The 20,652-nt window shown below is 38.1% G+C and overlaps 1 protein-coding gene across 1 annotated transcript; it reads left to right on the top strand.

Moving 5' to 3' along the window:
- Positions 1 to 2,989: 2,989 nt before the first annotated feature.
- chmp6b (charged multivesicular body protein 6b) lies at positions 2,990 to 10,434 on the top strand. Its single transcript, XM_079657674.1, has 8 exons — positions 2,990 to 3,212; positions 4,378 to 4,487; positions 5,197 to 5,284; positions 5,366 to 5,452; positions 5,572 to 5,637; positions 6,712 to 6,792; positions 6,874 to 6,946; positions 9,465 to 10,434. Exons 1-8 carry the CDS (start codon positions 3,150 to 3,152, stop codon positions 9,512 to 9,514), a joined length of 618 nt encoding a protein of 205 aa, XP_079513800.1. The 5' UTR covers positions 2,990 to 3,149; the 3' UTR covers positions 9,515 to 10,434.
- The last annotated feature ends 10,218 nt before the right edge of the window (positions 10,435 to 20,652 follow it).

Here is a 20,652-nt window from a genome sequence, read left to right as displayed (position 1 = left end):
ACCTTCAGCCAGACGAACTCCGCTGTGTCGGCCTCCTGCTCTTCGGGTCCCCCTTTTGGCGTCAGGAACCTGTGTGGAGAAATCTGAAACCCACCCCTCCAGTCTACGCTCAGGGCTTCTAGGCCCTCAGGTGTTTGACCCACCACTGGTAGGCTGCTTGGAGCCTGTTGGAGGGGTGTTTTAAAACAACAGCTGTCTGTGAACAGGTTTTCTAAATTAGTTGCAGACCTCCTATCTGCCAGTGCCCCTTCAGAATCTTAATACTTGGCCTGTGTCAACAAAATAAACCCTAACATCTTCAGGTGAACTAAATAACATATTTCAATAGCTCTGAATTTCTGACAAGCATCTGCGTTATTTTTAAATGAAATCCTTGAGATCCTATTTAAAATCTAAATATAATATGAACTGCTAATGTCTCTGGTAAAGAAACACACTGTTATGGATTAAAAACAACTAAAATCATGATGCTGACAAAGTGAATAATTTCCAGGCGAGACTGCTTCTACAGTGCTTAGATATTATCAAGCTGAAAAATGAATACAGAAATCCAACATACTGTCATCAAATGTCTTTCTATTATGAATTTAAATTAAATGTATCCCCATAATGTTACCTCAATAAAGTCTATGGCTTTTACTTCTTTACCAGGCTAGTTACAAGATGTTGTCTAAATTAAATCTCATTACATTACTATGTTTTAGCTTAACTGTAATATGTTCTTTCTACAGTTCAAACCTCAGTTACTTTAATACCTGTTGAAATATTACAAAATTGTTTCATTATCACAGGTCAACTTCTCTGGTACTCCCTTCTGGAATGACATCTCTCACAGTAGCCCCTTGGCCACTGATTCTGCATCTGTGTTACCTGTTATAACTCAATCAATATTAGAAACATGTCAACATTAATCAAACAGTATCTTATCCCCAGATAGGGAGCAGGTTAAATCTAAAACTGTCAATCAATGGTCAGATTGAACATCTGAGTTGGGGCGGCAGGTTTCTTCCAGTCCCTAAATGAAAAAATCCCACAACATGCGATACAGTGTCATGCACATGCAAACACGTAGTTAAATGAAAGGATATTCCTTAGGCTAGTTTTAGCTAACATTGGTCCCATTAGGTTGGGTTTAGGTGGCGATATGTTAGGTCCATGTATAATGATATTATTTGAAAAGTAAACTTCTGAGGCCTTAGATAGGGGATAGGACTATTTTTATTTAAATGTAACTTAACTTGTCAAATGTTCTGTAACTGTTCATGACGTGTAGCCTATGGTTGTGTGGCCTGAAAATTGCGTTTTGAGTCGATCCCTTGTAGCCAGTCTTCTGTCATAATTTCCTCCTTCATCTCTCTCCACTGTCTTTGCTTCTCCTCCTGAATCGTCAACTTGTGTACCAAACACAACATTTGTACATCTGCCACCTTCTAAGGATTGCTGTTCTCTGAAACAAACTAAACATGTACAAAATAGAGTCCAGTTTTAAAGCTGCACTTCTCCAGATAGAAAAGACAAAAGAGTATACAAAAATAAACGATTCAAATTATTATTTTTGACATTTTGAGAAATAGGCTTCCCATCCTTCCAAAAAGTTAGATAATTTAAAAAAATACATCTACCCACATCACTAAATATCAATAATTAATTCATGGTGTTACATTTGTCCTAATGTGTGGTTTAAGGGGGAGTTAAAGGTCACTTTTTGTTGCTGAGAACCACATTTTTCTTGGTAAATGTAGTATCACTTCAAATTCTTAGTCCTCATAAAGTTTTCTGTGGTGCATAAAAACCATCTCAAATGCAGTCCATTTGTTGCACATCCAATTCAGGTAACAGATCGAGCAATATTTACCTCTTTCAATTGTTTAGTTCAAGAAAAAACCCAGCAATTGCATCTCCTGTTAACTGCACATCTCACTGTTCTAATATTAGTAGAGTCACTGAAGAGAAAATTAATTTAATTGATTGAGAAGTGTGGGTAAAGTAAATGTATTCTTTCCCCAACACAGTACATTACTGGAAAACAGAACAAGTTAAATAAAAAAAGTGTTCAGCTCCGCTGTGAAGTGTGTCCTCCCTTTCTGCTGCTCTCTGCTGGACTGAGGCCGGAACATTCTGCCACTCTAGATTCATCCCTGTGTTGCACTGCTCCCATAGAAACAGGGCATAGTTCCACTGTCCATTCCACTGGTAGACTCTGCTTATTTAAACCCAAATAATAGGTTTTACTCACTTATACCTTTACATAAAATGCCAGTCTTTATTTATGTAATGTTGTATTTAGTTCAGTTAGTACCAGATCCTCTGCCATACATTGTGAACTGAGCTAACATTTAATATGAAGGTGTTTATGATCTTATAACTTTATTACATTTATTTAATATCTTACTTTATAGACGTGGATGAATGATGTGAAATATAACCAAGTGTTAAATCAGACTTTAGTTCCACCTGGAGTAAATTCACAAGCTACCCTGCAGTATACAAAGTCATACAAACTAGCTGCACTTTTACCAGCTTGAATAACACTTTAATGATCAATCATTATAAAACATATCATATATTATTCTGAAATGGACCAATCTGGAAAATGACTACTTTTACTTTTGGTATATTTTGATGCTAGTACTTTGATTGAGTTTGAATGCAGGGCTTTTACTGTAACAGAGTATTCCTACACTCTGGTACTTTACTTTTAATCAAGTACAAGATCATCTGAGTACTCCTCCCCACTCTACTTATATGAATGTTTTTACGTTTGTTTTGACGTTAGCTTGATCAATGTTGTACTGCAGCTCTCACTATGGTGTTTCTACACGTTGTTTGTACTTTATTTTAACTTACATGCATTTATGTTGACGCTTACAGGGGTAACGAAGCATTTCTCATAATGAATACATAATTTGATGAATAATTTGTAGGGATTTCTGAGGTTTTCTACAGTTTCTTCCTGTAGTTGTTGACCCTGCCCGGGTTCCGTCCTTCCTGATGTGGGTGTGGACAACAGAAGAACAGATGACTACACAAATAATGGAGGAGAAGCTACCCTAGCATGCCTCTTATAAGTTAGGAAAACAGATTTTAAATTAGCTCACCTTCGCATTTATTTTCCTGGCTGCAAAGCGTAGCTGGGATGCTGTGTCAGAATGGGAAATCTTTTTGGAAAAAAGAAACAAACCCGAGTGACAGAACAAGACAAAGCGGTGTTGGTGAGTGTCTCAGCTAGCTTACATTAGCTAGCTGTCCAGTGTTAACTTTGATACTGTACGTTCAGTGCTGTAACAAGAGGGGGTCCGACGCACTGCTTTATAAATAAAAGTCATTTAACAACCTTTAATATCAGTTACCGTACAAACACAGTTTTTACAACACAACTTCATCACTTTAGCACTATGCAAGTAACTCTGTAATTCGGCTTTAATATCATTTAATTAACCCTTAGATGTAGGTCTGTTTATTACCTAAAACCCTTTTATTATTCTGCTTTCAGTTGTCACGTTTGAGAGCCGTAGCAAACAGTGTCACTCAATTGTATGAGTTGAGATATTAACCACTTAAACAAAAGTGGTGCTGAGCTATGAGAGCCGATTTTGACCAAAGAGGCTAACGTAAATCAGGCCTAGCTAATCTAGTAACATATCTTAAAACTGGTCTGTTACAGGTTGTGTATGTTTGACAGCTTCTGTACAGGATGACAGAGCTGCAAGCCTGGAGTTTATGACACTATATTACTCAGTACTCAGATCTTGTACTTGAGTAAAAGTAGAAGTACCAGAGTGTAGGAATAATCTGCAAGTAACAGTCCTGCAATCAAAATGCTACTCTAGTAAAAGTACAAAAGTATTTGCATCAAAATATACTTAAAGTACCAACAGTAAAAGTAGTCATTGTGCAGATTGGTCCATTTCAGAATAATATATATGATATGTTTTATAATGACTGATCATGAAAGTGTTCTCAAAGCTGGTAAAGGTGCAGCTAGTTTGAATGACTTTGTATACTGCAGGGTAGCTTGTGGATTTACTCCAGGTGGAACTAAAGTCTGATTTAACCCGTGATTATATTTCACATCATTCATCCACATCTGTAAAGTAACTAAATGTATTAAATACATGTAGTGGAGTAGAAGTACACCATGTACCTCTGAGTTGTAGTACAAAGTAGTACAACATTGAAATACTCTAGTAAAGTACAAGTCCTTCAGAATTGTATTTAAGTACAGTACTTGAAATCTACGTTGTTACTTTACACCACTGCACAGAGAGCAACAAAAGCTGCTCTATCATATGAATGCATTGGTTTAAAGTATATATATATATATGTGAATATATATATGTGAATATAAATGTCATTGTGTTGTCTTGGTTCTCTCAGCAATTGAAGCAGCAGAGAGACAAGCTGCGGCAGTATCAGAAGAGGATCAACCTGCGGCTGGAGAAGGAGAGACTTCTGGCCAAGCAGCTGCTGAAGGATGGCAAAAGAGAGTGAGTGGGAAAAGAGTTTGCAGTGTTACAGTCAAACAAAGGGACACATCATTACAGGCAAGAGATGCTGTTGGTTAAGGTGTCTGACCTGTGGAGTCCCTTGAATTGAAACGATGATTTGAAGATTCACATTAGGGACCATTTTTTTATGGAAACAATTGTTATTCATATTAAAACATTGTTAAGGATATTCAGGGTCCAAGATCCTTTAAATAACAATCTATGTACATTTTAACCTATTGTCATTAATACGTTTAATGGTAATAGATAGATAATAGGCAGAATTCTGTCAACATGTTGAAAACATTATTTGAAAAAATAATGTTGTTCAGTTCAACAGATTTAGATTTTATTACTTGTTTTTTTGACGAGAGCTTTTCTTCACTTTTACCTTAAAGTAGGGCTCGACGATATGAAAAAAGTAATATATTTTTTTTAAGAAATATATTCATATTTATATATAGATGTGTAAGGTTGTCCATTGACGCTGTTTCCACCAGGATAATTTTGATTAATAATCATCAGTAATGTAGATTTATTGAATAAGCAGGTAATGACAAATAATAAAACATCTGGAAAAGTTCCGAAAGTTAGACCACTTCACTGGAATGCAGCCTTTAAAAGCAGGACAAGATCGTTGAAAGTTGTTGCCATCTTACTCCAGGCTGCTTTGTGGATTCACGTTGAATATACTTTCTTGTTCAAACAGTAAAGCGCTCCTCTTGCTGAAAAAGAAGCGCTACCAGGACCAGCTTCTAGACAAGACGGAGAACCAGATCGGAAACCTGGAGCGCCTGGTGAGGATTTGATTGACAGCCAGTGGTAACAGCAGCAGCTTCTTTGAAACTAACAGGTCATCTTTTTTCTGCTCCTTTTAGGTTCAAGACATCGAGTTCGCCCAGGTTGAAACAAAGGTCATCCAGGGGCTGAAGATTGGAAATGAGTGTCTGAAGAAAATGCACGAGGTAGGTGGTGTACGAAGTCCCAGGAGGGGCTGACAAATGTTTTTATCCCATGTTTGATACATCACCCCCCCTCCCTGAGTCACCTGTTATTGACGGGCTCTGGGTGCTCCCCTCCTCAGGTGATGTCCGTTGAAGAGGTCGAGCGGATTATGGATGAAACCCAAGACGCCATAGAGTACCAGAGGGTAAGTTCCTGTCACACATACATGACAATTATTTCTGCAGCTATTTAAATATATAATATCTAACTATGTAAAATGTCTAAAAACCTACACCCATTATATATTTTGTTGAATTATGTACTTGCATTCTCCAAGTTCCAACTAAGTGAAAGAAATAGGTCATTGAAATCAAGACAACAGTTTATTAGATCATTGGCGTGTGGTGCAGTGGGTTGTGCGTTGGTGTTCGGATCAGGGGGTAACAGGTTCAAACCCCACTGCAGTCAGCGTGTCGTTGTGTCCCTGAGAAACTTCACCCCAAATTGCTCCTGTGGGGATTGCCCACAGTATTGAGTATGTAAGTCGCTTTGGATAAAAGCGTCTAACATGACATGTCATGTAATGTAATAAATTGACTTTTTATCCACACACATAATACAATACACTTTTCGATTTTGGTTGTTTTTCACTTTATATTTTAAATAGATCAAGGATTTAAGTCTTGGGAAAAATGGGTTGTCAGAGATACAAGCTGGTGAATATTAGCGGCAACTAAACTACATTGGAAAAACTTTGATTTGACAACAAGTAACGGCTTTATTCAGTGTTTTTATCACCAAGATTTAAGATTCTTTGGAGGACGATACCTCTGTGAATAATTTGGCTCCTGATAAACCCCTCCTGAATGATTTGGTAATCCTAACCGGTAGAAACTCTCCGCAATGACAGCATGGTGGTGAAAACAACAATTCCCATGATCCTTTGCCATTAAGGATGTCTCCAAACTGGGTGTAGCGACCACAAAGAAAGTGGCTGGGAGGCTGAATTAGGCTTATCAAATGTTCCAAAGAAGAGTCTCTGCAGAATGATTTTGAATATAATAATGCATTTACTAAAGGCCTAAGATACTCCTAAACAGGGGGACTAAATGCAAAGAGACCAGTGATAAACACAGGATAAATAAGTATTTGTGTTCCAATAATGACATGTTGTCTATTTAAATACTTAGAAAGATGTTCTGCCAGCAGATATTTCTAAAGTCCGATGTACAGTATCAAAGTGTTAGAGGTTTTCTGACAGTGTGTGGTCTCTCCGCAGCAAATAGACGACATGCTGGCGGGCTCCTTCACTCAGGAGGATGAAGACGCTGTGCTGGCTGAGCTGGAGGCCATCACTCAGGTACACTGATCCCCATTACTCAGATATGTGTATTTGAACTAGAGATGAAAGAAGTGTTTGATCATGCGTTTTGTCCCTCAGGGAGAAGTGGAGCTGCCTGAGGTTCCTGAAGACGAGCTTCCAGAAGTCCCCGAGGCCACAGAGGAGAAACCAGGTCTGCTGTTGTCTTTGCTTTTCAGTATTTTCTGACCTTTGCTGTGACATTTTGTTATCCTGTTTCTGTTGTACTGACATCCCAGCCGTGTGATCCTAACGTGTTGCTCCCCTTATATACCAGGCTGAACCCATTGCTTTTCTCTCTTGTTCCTGATTAAATCAAACCTTGGCTCAATGGCAGATCATTTACAAAATGACCAAACATCATAGTGATCGAGCCACACTCTCTTGGGGACATTTTAGTTCCTGGATTTTACTAATGTCTAACTCAATTGAACCGACAGCTGTCAGGCAACATTATCTGCTTCTGTGTCTGTGACCAACTTCTCTCAACAACACTGACTGAAAAAGTGTTTCTCAGAATCACTTCCCTCAGAGGGGAAATGTGCATTTGTTACAGCAAGAAAAGAACCCAAAACAGCTTGATATTAACCAAGAAGCATGCGTTAAAACAATGTTAAAGATACCATTTTTTTTTATTATTACACATTTTACAAAATACACATCCTGTAACAATAAATAAACATCCTTTATTGTTTACCCGCCTTAAATTAATGCCAAATCTGAATTCCAGCGTTTTCCTAAAGTCAATCATTTTGTGATGGACTGCCGTTTAATGCAGAGTAGCACCACTGTCAGATGGAAGGAAATCTGTGTAACAATATTCTGATACTGCCTTTCCTTTTAGTTGTACACCCTAATACTAAACAGGATTACACCATGGCTAAGGATCTGGGGCCGTATTCACAAAGTATTTTATCTTACCGCTAGGAGTGCTCCTAACTCACGCTAAAACATTTTACGTAGGAGTTTTTTCTTAAAAGTTATTCACAAAGCCGCTGAGACCTACTCATACTAAGGATAAATCACTAAGAGTGACGCGCCGTTGCTATGGATTACGTCGATTCTCGTGTATGAGTTTAGAAGCAGTCAGTACGGTGATTGGTTGTTCAGAGCAGGCGGTCTCAGTGAAACTCATCCGCAACATCCCACAAACGAGCCCACTAAAACAAGGAAATAGTCTAGGCTAGAAATGTATTCCTATCAAATAGTTATGGACAGTGCAGTTAGCAGAATACACGCATGATGACAAGTTTGTGCAGACCACGATAATGACGTTGTATATGCACGTTAAAGAGAGAGAGCAAACAATAAAAATACGTAAATTGCATTAAATCAAGGAGGCAATTAAAAGCACCCCGCAAACTATTATCCAATGAGCATATTTCCAGCACTTAAACACTTTCAATAACAGCCCATACCGCCGTTCAAGTCCCCCTATCATGATGAATGAAAACAATCTGCGTGTTGATGGAATGTACTTTCTTTCTATTGACGAACACGTCCTCATCTTTTGAGGGCGCAATTATTTGTATGTGCGTCCCGTCAATAGCACCGACCACACCGGGCATACCTGCAATTGCCATGAAGTTGGCTTTGATCCTGTGTAGTTGTTGATTGTCCAAAGGAAACCGGATAAACTGTTGGATGATATGTGGTCTAGAGAGCGCGTTGATGGTTTGGTTTATGGCACGGCTGACTGATGGTCGCGATATTCCTAAATCGTCGGCATTGCAAAGTTGCATTTTCCCTGTTGCTAAATATCGGAGTGTTGCCAAACATTTTATTTCCGGACTAATCGGGTTATTCCTGTTAGTCGGGGATGTTATTGCATCCCGCACTAATTCCACAACAAGTTTGATACCCTCACGATTTAGCCTATATCTCTCGATCAATTCACAGTCTTCCATTGTCTCCAAAACATTTCGTCTCACAGCCATTTTCAGATTCTTTGTGAATAGGTCTTACTGAGTTAGGAGTCCTCTCGAGGACTTTTAAGCTCTCCTAAACTTAGGTGCTACTTTTAGGCCTAAAATACTTTGTGAATTGCTCTTAGTGAATAAAATTAGGAGTCCTAAATTTAAGACTGACACGCCCATTATGTTTAGGAGTTTCTCCTAAATTCGCCAGTTAGGAGCTACTTTTAGCCCTAAGATCCTTTGTGAATACGGCCCCTGATTTGTATTTGCATTGGTACCAACCATGTTTAAACAGTATAGCTGTTAGCGCTGCCTCAGTTTGCCCACCTGTGACGGCAATTTTCAACAGCTGCCTTTGACAGTCCTGTTTTAGCTTGTGTTATAATTAACATAATATACTACTAGTATCTAATCAGAATCAGAATCAGGTTTTTCACCAGGTAGATTGACACGTACGAGGAATTTGACTTGATGTCAAGGTGCAGACATAAAAGTAAAACAAAAATGAAAAACACAGATAAAGAACTATTTTAAGAAAACTATAATAGCATTAAAAATATAGGCTAAAAATATAGCAGTATTTACATAGAAATAGAATGGAATAAAATATGTGCAGTAATAACATTTACAGATATTGTGTAAATGAAAATGGATAGCAAAAGAAAGTCAGAGTGATGCAGCCCTACCTTCTCAGCAGGGTTGTTAATAAACCAATGTACTGCTTTTTTTGTAACTCTGTGAATCTCTTTGTTCCAGAGCGGGATGGTCCCAGGAAGAATCCGGAGAGAGAGATGCTCGCTGCGTAGGAGCTCCTCCACAACACTCCTCCACCCCCCTACAGACACACACACATCAGCTGCAGAGGCCTGTGGTGAAGTGATCAGCCTCTCTCAGAGACTGCTCCTCCTCCATATCGTCACCCGATCTCCGTTTGTCCTCGCTGCCCCGCGTCCCACCGGCAGCCGGGACCGCATCACTGGAGGAAAGCTGATTTGAATCCTAAAGACCTGTGGAATCAGATAACTGTGCCTAACCTTTGTTATATCGCCACTAAATCATTTGAAATACATCGACTTCCCTTAATGCATGTCATTGTGAATCATTACATCATCTCTTAGTATATAAAGGCTATTTACAGAAAGACTTTGAGATTCCTGCATCTTTTCAGTAAAATGAAGGTGAGCCGAATATCGTTTGATCTCAAGGAATTGTAAAAATGACTTAAAACAAATCAGCAGAAACATTTTTCCAAAACCGCAATGTCCAGATGACACGGGATGTTTCACATCAGAGCGTGCTGTGAACTGATTTCAGTGGGACTACTTTCTGTCAAAAAACACTCTGTAAAATCAAACGCAAATTAAACTTTTTCTGTCTTTTATATCATACATATCTGCTCATTTTAAGACAAATGTGGAAACCAAAAGGAAGCATTGTATATTCAATTGTTTTGGTTTCATGATGACACTCCCTTTCTCTGCATACATGTATCTGAATACTTTTAGTTCTCAGTCTACATAGATGGAGAACTTTACCCAAAGACCTGATTTCTCTTGCTTTTATTGATAAAAAATATTTTGTAAGTGCAAAAAGACAATGTGATATATGTTGGATGGAAGAAAAACAGAAGGACTGAATGCAATATACAAAACAACTGTTCTTGTAATTGTATAAAACTGACCTTTTGACAAAGGATTAATACAAAAGCCCTGCTCTGTAGTCTTTGGCATCTCGTCTGTCTCACAGTTATTTGACCAACCCTGCAACATCTTCCTAACATTTGCATGTAGACTCACAAAAAGACTGACCCCGTTTCCAGCCGCTTCACTGATCTAATTCTCTGCTCCCCTTGTGGATTAGCTCCGTGTCATTGGAGAGAGGGCTAAGCATATCGTCTGAGGGTTTACCTGAAGCCCAGACAACAGTTGGTAATCTCTTCAATCCACACCCTGGCTCTCCACACACTGAGTATTGTAAGAGCAGGGGCCTTTCATTATTTCACTGTGCCCAAATGTATAGAAAGATGGCTGACAGAGCTCAACTTGTATCATTGTAGATCCGTTTGAGTAATCTGTAAATCATTTAATCTCAAACAGTTAACACTGCCGGCTCCTTCCTCTGCAGCATCCCACAGGTCGTCTTAAAGTACTTTGTAATCTCTCTATCTATACTTTCTTTTTACAATAAAACTCACTTTTGTTATTTATCTCTGTGCTGCCAGGCCAGATGTTCCACGTCTGAACACAAGGTGGCGACAAGTAGTTTCTCTACCATCTGTTGAGAGCAGGTGAATTATTGACGGGAAATGTATTGGAGCATTCCTTTCCATGATGCCAATGTCTATAATGCGTTCTTATGATACTTGTAATATGTTATTATATGCTTATAGAGCTTTTTGGCTATAGCTACAATACCTCTTATTACATGTATAGTGTTTTTTTTTACAATATTCATAACATATAAAGCATTTGAATTATGACTTTTTAAATGCTGGCAACTCACAACCTTTTGTGTTGCCATAATCATAGTGTTTTAACATTCCATTGGGTTTAATGCATTATTATCACTGTTATAATGTATTATAAGTTGGTTATTGTTCAAGTGAAGTGAAAAATTATGTTCCAAATTGTGCAACAACGACACGATTATTTCAACATTACTTAATGACCACTTGGAGTAAATCATAATCACATTACAAATTCATTTTACCACTGATATAATGTATTTAACTATTGGAAAATATACATGATCCTTGCAAAAAACGTCAGTGTGCATCCAGCAATTTCTTTAAATAGTGACATTTTAAGAGCTGTCATCGTTATTTCACAAAGCATTATGAATATATACGAGTCCTTTTAAATATACAGAGCTATAAGCATATTGTGTAACACATAATTATGCTTCTAGACAAGGACGTCTTTGACAGGGTTACCAAACCTTTTATAGACAATGATGAGCTTCCAACTTTATGCCAGCAATTTATATTGGTCCCTTTCTCGGAGTAACATCATAATGTCCCTTGTACACAATGGCAGCTCCATATGACTAGTCCCTGACCTTTAATCCATTTAAAACCTGTGGAAAGAACTAGAACACCAACTGTGAGCTGGACCTGATTCCCCCCACATCAGTGTTTGCCCTTTGTGTTAGTTGTTGTAGTTGACTCTGAATTTGATATATGATCTGTTACAGATGTGGTGGAAATTCTGAAAAACATGAGGCTGTAGGAGCAGCACTGATTTTGGAATCATGTTAAAGAAAAAATAACATATTGGGGTAATGATTTTACAGATTAGCCAATCCTTAAAATGTAGCTCTTATTTTGTTTTTGAAACCTTTTTCTAGTTTTTAAAGAATCTTGTTGAACTCTTACTGGACTAAAGCACCAGCTAGATAAATCAAAGAAAGGCTTTCTAATGTTTCTATCCTTGGCCTTGAAGTACTTGCGTCCTTAAATGTTCCTTTGTTGAGGCCTTCTGCACGCCTGAAACGTTCCTGACCTCCTCACACTGAAGTTTGAATGGACAGCTCCATCGGTTCTGTCGCACAGACAGAACCAGAGTGCCGCGCTGATGAATCACCAACGTGGATCTGAATACAGATACAAAGGCTGAGAGGACGCTGGTGAGTAGGATGTTCATGAAAATCAGAAGCTGCTCAATGGAGGCCTGAGTACGTAGGTGATCGTGTGTTCCTGCCCACATTAACACCTGCCTACCTGATACTCCTCCACTGTGGACTGAACACACACACTCATGCAGAACTACAGTATGGTAAGTTACAAGGGCAGAGCCAACTAAAATCTCACATTATTTAGGACCATCTCATGTTAAGGCTCACATTTTGTAATGTACATCAAAAGTCTTTAAAGGTCACCTGCTATTATGCAAAATCCACTTTTTCATGTCTTTTTTACATCACCATGTGTCCCCTCTGTGTAAAGAGATTCTGAAAGTTTCAGGAAAAAAGATTCTCTCTCTTTTTGTCCTGATCCATTTCTATAAAAACCTGTCTGAAAATGAGCTGATCCGATTTTGGCCACTTTATGATGTCATAACGTTTTTTTGGCTTGTGCAGAGTCATAGAGATATAATATAGAATAATGTATATAATATATAATAGAGATATTTCTCTCTAGGGCTCTGGGCTTGTGTAACCATTAGCCAATCACCAACCAAGGTTTGGCCCCCCAGAGCGTTCCGGTTGCAGATCTATCCACTTTGTGACCCGTTATCGTTTGTGGCGTCCGTTTCCGCGTTTCCGTTACGGCCTCGTGTGAACGAACGGGCTATAAGAAAGAGAAAAGTAGCGGATACAACCGTTTGTGTTATTGTGTAAACAGCACATAAAGCAACAGACAGAGAATCAGCACTTTTGAAACAGGGCTGAAACAGAGGGGATTATGGGATGATGCAATGATCTGTTTGGTGTTTGGAGCCAAACACTTCAGAGACATGTTTTGTATATATCTGAGTGATTTACTTGATATCATGTGACATAGCTACTGTCAAGTATGAATATGTTTTTTTAATATTGGGGGACAAATATAATAGGGGTTTTGAGGTTGCCCCCTTGATCAAATATTCATTCTGCTTTTTGGTGAATTGAAATGCAATTTCAGATAAAAGTGTCTTTAGTTATTAGGTTCAGGTTATTTATTAGTACCCTTAGGTAGATTGAGTTTACAGATAAAAAGACAAGGGATCCATTCTAAAAACAGCTCAGACATATCTTTAATAACATGGGAATTCAAAGTTAATACATAAATAAAAGGCATCTGTGTGACACTGCTACGACGTATTCTTTGGTGCGATAGCTGCCGTAATAAAGCTGTAACTTTGTTCTACACTTTGGGACAACTAACCTCAGTCTACTGTAAAAAAAAAAATACAGGGGATTTTACAGTAAATTACTGGCAGCAAAGTTGCCACCAAGTTACTGTATTTTTACTTTACAGTAGCGATCTTGTATTTGGTTTACAGTATCAAAATCAGTGCTGTATTTTATATAACTGTATATTACTGTAATGTTGTATGTTGACGTAATCTCAAAAACAATATTTTACTGTGATTATACAATACTGGTATTGTGAAATAACAATACATTACTGTTCTGTATACAGTATAATTTACAGTAGTGTATGCATTAACAGTATATTACTGCAGTTGTCTCTAATTAATTTTAGATCCATGTCTCATTTGCAATAGGTGCTACTTGAAACGATAAACAAAAACTAGGATACAATTTAAATAAAATGTTTATTGATTTCATTTAAATATTAAGTTCAATATGAAAAACATGGTAAAATAGGACAGTTCATAACAGATATAATTATAACAGTTCATAACAGATATAAATACAACAGTTTATGACAGATTACATTGGACAGTTCATGACAGATTCAAATACAACAGACCAATTAAAATACAAAATCACAAGTGGTGAGGTCACAACATGAAATCACAACAGTAAATCTTCTGTAATTATGTAAAAGTAAGAGAAGTGGACAAAATGGAAAAGGTAGCATATCACTGCAAATGTTTTCTACTTCAAAACTGAACAATTAAATACTATATAGATCATACATGTATGAAGCACACATACAAAACATGTGGAATTAAAATACATGTTCAGCTTTACATGTCAAAAGTAAAGTGTCAAACCAAATGATGAGCCTTGGTGTGCCTGGTAGGATACACACACACGCACGCACGCACGCACGCACGCACGCACGCACGCACGCACGCGCGCGCACGCACGCACGCACGCACACACACACACACACACACACACACACACACACAATGTATAACTCCACTTACAATGCAGCATAATGTACAGTATCACACTGTATTATAAATTCAAAGTAAATTACTGTGGGTAATACAGCAATTTACTGCCTAGATTACAGATTATTTTTACAGTGCAATTCGGGTGTCAGGCTATTCAAAATACAATTATTCCATACATTTATTCTCCCGTAGATCAATTTATATCATTTAATGTTATCCCTAATTCAGTACACAGCTGTAATCTGTTTGTAGAAGTAGGTAATATCTTCAGTACTCCAGTTTAAGTGTATCTAGTTGTTTCCAGTTTCGCTGTCTTTGTAGTAAACTAAGCTAAAGAGGTGTAAAGTGCATTTACTCAATTACTTAAGGACCATTAGTAGGGATTTGTACTTTACTTGAGAAATGGACCAATCTGCACAATGACTACTTTTACTTTTGTTACTTAAAGTGTAAAACATTTGGATTGCAGGAGTTTTACTTGTAACAGGGTATTCCTACACTCTGGCACTTCTACTTTTCCTATACCAGATCTGTTACGGTGGGTGAAGCAAGCAGGACCCAAATGCAGATTACACTGATATTGCCTTTATTTCAAGGATAAAATAATAACTTGGACAAAACAGAACACTCACCACTGAACTCGGTCACAAACAAAAGATGAACCAACACTGAACACAGGAAGAGACAAGACTAAATACAGGGAGGGGTAATGCTCGCCTTTCCTGTTAGCGGTGGCCGTTGAATCATCCAGGACCCGGTGGTGGCTCTACTGCTAGGTGGACATTGCGATAGTAGATGGAGATTGGAGTGAACGTTGACGTGAGTGCGAGATTGAGAGCAGCTGGTGGAATGGCGTCTTTGAGTCCTGGAGAGGAGGATATGGAAAGTGCATCTGAAGGAGAAGGAGGGTGGAATGAAGTAAGGAAAAAGTCTTCAAGAAAGAACATAGACATGTCAAGTGACAGTCTTAGTGAATCTGATTCGCAGAATGAATTGAAGAAAGTAAAGAAAAGGATTGAGAATGAAGAGTGGAAAGTGATTGTGGAGTTTGGTGAGCAATCTGCAGCTAAGCTACATCCAGTGGCCTTGACTAAAGCGATTCACAAAGAAATTGGATCGATAAAGCAAGCAAGATTTCTGAGCAAAGGACGGATGTTGGTTGAATTGATGAATGCAAAACAACGGAAAAGTTACTGAAAAGGAAGACCCTGAATGAAGTTCGAATTAAATGCCATGTTCCTGGAGCAAATCGGAAAATTCTTGGAGTTATCAGTGGAGTTCACATAGAAATCGGCATAGAAAAACTCAAGAAAGAAATTAAAGGGGGAAAAGTGTCTGTAGTTAAGCGTCTTCCTACTAGGTATCAAGGTAAGATAGTGGATAGTTTGTCTGTTCTTCTTCAGTTTGAAGAAACAATACAACAGAAGATAATGATCGGTTGCATGAGCTTCCCAGTTAGAGAATTCATCCCTAAACCTCTGCGGTGCTTTAAGTGCCAAAGGTTTGGGCATGAGGCAGACAAGTGCAAAGCAACTAAGCCCAGGTGTCCAACATGTGCGGGGGAACATGAATATGGTAGTTGTACTGCAGGTGCTAAGGTAAAATGTTGTAACTGTGGTGGGGAACATAGTGCTGCATATCAGGGCTGCGAAGTGCAGAAAAAGGCGAAGGAGGTGCAGAGATACAAAGTAAAAAATAAAGTCTCATATGCTGAAGCAACAGAAAAGGTTTCACTAAACATAGCTAGGAAATCCCAAGTAGCAGCAAGTATGTTCTCTTCAAAAGATTTTCCCAAACTCCCACAGGCAAAGGAAAGCTCCACAAAGTGTTCACATAAGTGTGTGATAGGAGAGGATGCATTGATTGTTAATAAGTACAAGTTTGTGGCCTTTATTGGAAAAGTGGTGAATGTTGCTTTACAACAAACAAAAAAGAGGTCAAGACTGAAAACAATAGTGGAAGCAGCAGGTGAATCTTTGGGGATAAAGGATATAACCGTTGAAATGATACATGATATGCTAGCCACCAATAATGATGATTCACAGATTAATTAATAGATTAATGTTGTTTTCATTCTGCAATGGAATGCTAGAAGCCTTATTGCAAATGGACAAGAATTCAAGACCTATATATATCAGTTAAAAGAAAAACCAGACGTTATTTGTATTCAAGAAACATGGCTGAAGACTCATTTGGACTTCATAATTAGGGGATATACTGCTATAAGACAAGATAGAAATGATGGCCAGGGAGGGGGATGTGCAATCTTTATCAGAGAAGTCATGTCTTATAGTAGGCTAACATTTAAGAACAGTCATGATTTAGAAATAGTGGGTGTAGAAGTTTGGATTAATAAAAGGAAAATTAGTGTCCTGAATTTTTATAATCCATGTAATAAACTCAAAATAGAGGAATTAGACAGTCTTTGCCAAGGAAATGAAGTAATATGGTGTGGTGATTTTAATGCACATAATACAATGTGGGGAGGGAGATCAACAGATTACAACGAACAGGTGGTGGAGGACTTAATGGAGGCAAAGGAATTAGTTTGTTTAAATAATGGGCAAGGTACAAGGATCAATTTTAGAGATGGAACAGAGTCTGCGATCAACCTAACTCTTGTAACAAGTGAATTAGCTTCTGGTAGCAGTTGGGAAGTATTGGCAGATAACAGTATTGGGAGTGATCATCTTCCGATTATAATCAAGTTTGATATAAATCATGTGGTTGAGCTAGACTGTATCATGAGATGGACTTTTTCTAAAGCAAATTGGGAGATGTTTGCTAAATTGTGCGATAATGAATTTGATCAGATTGATATAGCAGGAAGTATTGATGAAATAAATGAGCAATTTACTTCAAATATAATTAAAAGCGCTAATCAAACTATTGGGAATAAAACTGGTAAACTTAGTAAATGTGTTAAGATGGTACCGTGGTGGAACAAAGAATGTAATGATGCAATCCGAAACAAAATCAGGCTTTTTGGAAAGCTAAGAAAGACACATTCATTACACAATTTATTAGAATATAAAAAGGCACAGGCTCAGGTAAGGAACATTGTTAAAAGAGCAAAAAGGGAGTGTTGGAGAGGATTCTGTTCAAGTATTGGGAGAACTACGCCATTAGATAAAGTATGGGGAATGATTAAGAAGATGAGGGGAATAAGACAGCAGAGTAACCTGCCAGTGTTAGAGAATGGAGGGGAAGTTGCCACTGGTGCTTTGGAGAAGGCAGAAATTCTAGCTAAAAATGTTGTCAAAGTTCATTCTTCGGAAAATTTGACAGAAGAGGTAAGATCAGGAGGCAGGAAGTGTTAGATGAACATCCTAATGTATATGAAGAAAGACATTTGTCGCAAAGTGTTGTAAATATACCTTTTTCTATTCAAGAGTTGAGAAGAGCATTAAGTAAGTGTAAAATGACTGCTCCTGGGAAAGATAATGTATGTTATATAATGTTGACCAAATTAAGTGATTTTGCATTAGGAAAGCTGCTGGAGATGTACAATAAGATCTGGGAGAAAGGGAAGCTGCCAATAATATGGAAAGAGTCAGTCATTATTCCTATTAGGAAACCTGGGAAAGATCCAACCAGTCCAGGCAGTTATAGACCTATAGCTCTGACATCGCACTTGTGTAAAGTTATGGAAAGAATGATAACAGAAAGGCTGACATACTACATTGAGAAAAATGAACTAATGACTCCTTATCAGAGTGGGTTTAGAAGAGGGCGGAGTACTTTAGTACTGCTGTGCCTGGAGCCTGAAGTCAGGAAAGCCCAAGCGAATAAGGAGTGTGTTGTAGCTGTATTCTTTGATGTGGAAAAAGCTTACGATATGATGTGGAAGGAAGGATTATTAATAAAACTGGACATTATGGGTCTGTGAGGTAATGTATATAATTGGATTATGGATTTTTTGTTTGGCCGTGCCATCAGAGTCCGAGTTGGCAAGTCATATTCTCGAAGGCATGAAGTTGAAAATGGAACCCCGCAGGGGAGTGTCATCAGTCCTCTTTTATTTTCTATCATGATCAATGATATATACACACAAGTAGGATCTGATATTGGTAAGTCACTTTTTGCAGATGATGGAGCTATTTGGAAAAGGGGCAGAAATGTAAAATATATTGTAGCTAAGATTCAGGAAGCCATTACGGAAATTGAAAGCTGGTCTCTGACATCGGGGTTTATATTGTCGGTGGAAAAAACTTAAACTTTATTTTTTACGAGGAAAAGGATAGGTGAGGAGGTTAGGTTAAAACTTTATGGACAAGATCTAAAGAAAGTGAAGACATTTAAATTCCTGGGAATATGGTTGGACGAGAGAGTCACATGGAGTACTCACATTGATAAAGTAGTAGATAAATGTAAAAGGGTTTTAAATGTTATGAGGTACTTGGCAGGCACTAAGTGGGGGGCTGATAAAGCTGCTTTGAGGAACGTATACACAGCCTTAATAAGATCAGCCATAGAATATGGACTAATAGTGTATGGTTCAGCTGCATATTCTTCTCTTCAAAAATTAGATAGAGTCCAGGCACAAGCACTAAGGATATGCTGTTGGGCAGTAAGATCTACACCAGTGTCGGCACTTCAGGTAGATGTCGGAGAAGTACCAATTTCTTTGAGGAGAAAGCAGTTAATTGTTAATTACTGGGCAAATCTACAGGGTCATAAAGATACTCACCCTACTAAACAAACTGTAAAAACAAGCTGGGAAACTAACAAAATAAAAAAAGAAAGTTTTTGTGTTTTTGTTTCGGAAATATGTAAGGAATTCAAAGTTAAAGAATGGAATATTAGTCCGATGGTGTTGTTATCAGCTGTTCCACCATGGTTGCTACCTCAACCTATAGTAGATTTATCACTATTGAAACGGTTACATTCAATGAAAAACAAAATCAATGCGCAGGCTTATGTGAACACTGTTCTACATGAACAATATGGGCACTTTATAAAAATATTTACTGATGGATCCAAAAATCCAGAAAATGGTCTAACTAATTGTGCATTTTATGTTCCTGAGTTAAAAGTCAAAGTGGGAAAGTGTACAAGTGATCACATTGCAGTATATACAGTAGAGATGATGGCTATCTCTCTAGCACTTCAGTGGGTAGAGGAAATACAGCCAATACGAGTGGTCATTTGCTCTGACTCCAGTGCAGCTCTGGAGAGTATAAACAACTTCTCTTCAGAATGTCGTCAGGATATTTTACATGAAATTTTACAAAGCATGTTTAGGTTAGTTCATCTGGGAATTGTTGTTCAATTTGTGTGGGTTCCAGCGCATGTGGGTATTAGAGGGAATGAAGTAATGGATCAACTGGCAAAATGTGGTTTGAAAGCAAACCAGATTGATATTATGGTACCCATCAGTAGAGCAGAAGTCAAATCTTTTACAAAAGTGGTTATCAAGCAACAATGGCAAAGACTATGGGACAGTAACACCAAAGGAAGACATTTATACCAGATACAAAGTGAAGTAACAACAGGAAGCACTTGGGGGAGTAGTAGAAGAGAACAGAGCATTAACAGCAGGATACAATTGGGACACTCTGGACTAAACTCATCATTGCATCTGATTGGAAAACATCCAAATGGCAATTGTGATGGTTGCCAACAACCAGAGACAATACATCATGTATTTTTTAGCTGCCCGGATTATAACAGACAAAGATTCATTCTGAAAAATGCACTGGAACAACTCAACATCAAGGACATGGATTTCAAGTCAATATGTGAAAGTAAATCAAGAAATGAAGCAAACAAGCTGATCTTCAAATTCTTCAAAAGCACTGGTCTGAAGACAAGGATTTAATATGAACATTTAATAACTCAACAGTAGGTGGCGATATGCTCCAAGTGGAAGCGATTCGCCATTAAAGAGAAGAAGAAGAAGAAGAAGAAGAAGAAGAAGAAGAAGAAGAAGAAGAAGAAGAAGAAGAAGAAGAAGAAGAAGAAGAAGGGAGGGGTAATCACAAGACGAGAAACAGCCGGGCAGGGGAGGAGAAACACAAGGGCCACAGGTGAACACAATCAGACAACTAGACACACCAGGGAAACTAATGACCGGAGGAAAAACACAGGGAAAAGGACCAGACAATAAACCAGGGCCCTTTCTCATTTCATCAAATCCCCCTCCTCGACTC

This window comes from Notothenia rossii, assembly GCF_949606895.1.
Source record: "Notothenia rossii genome assembly, chromosome: 11".
Classification (NCBI taxonomy): domain Eukaryota; kingdom Metazoa; phylum Chordata; class Actinopteri; order Perciformes; family Nototheniidae; genus Notothenia; species Notothenia rossii.
This window is presented reverse-complemented; position numbering and strand designations above follow the sequence as displayed.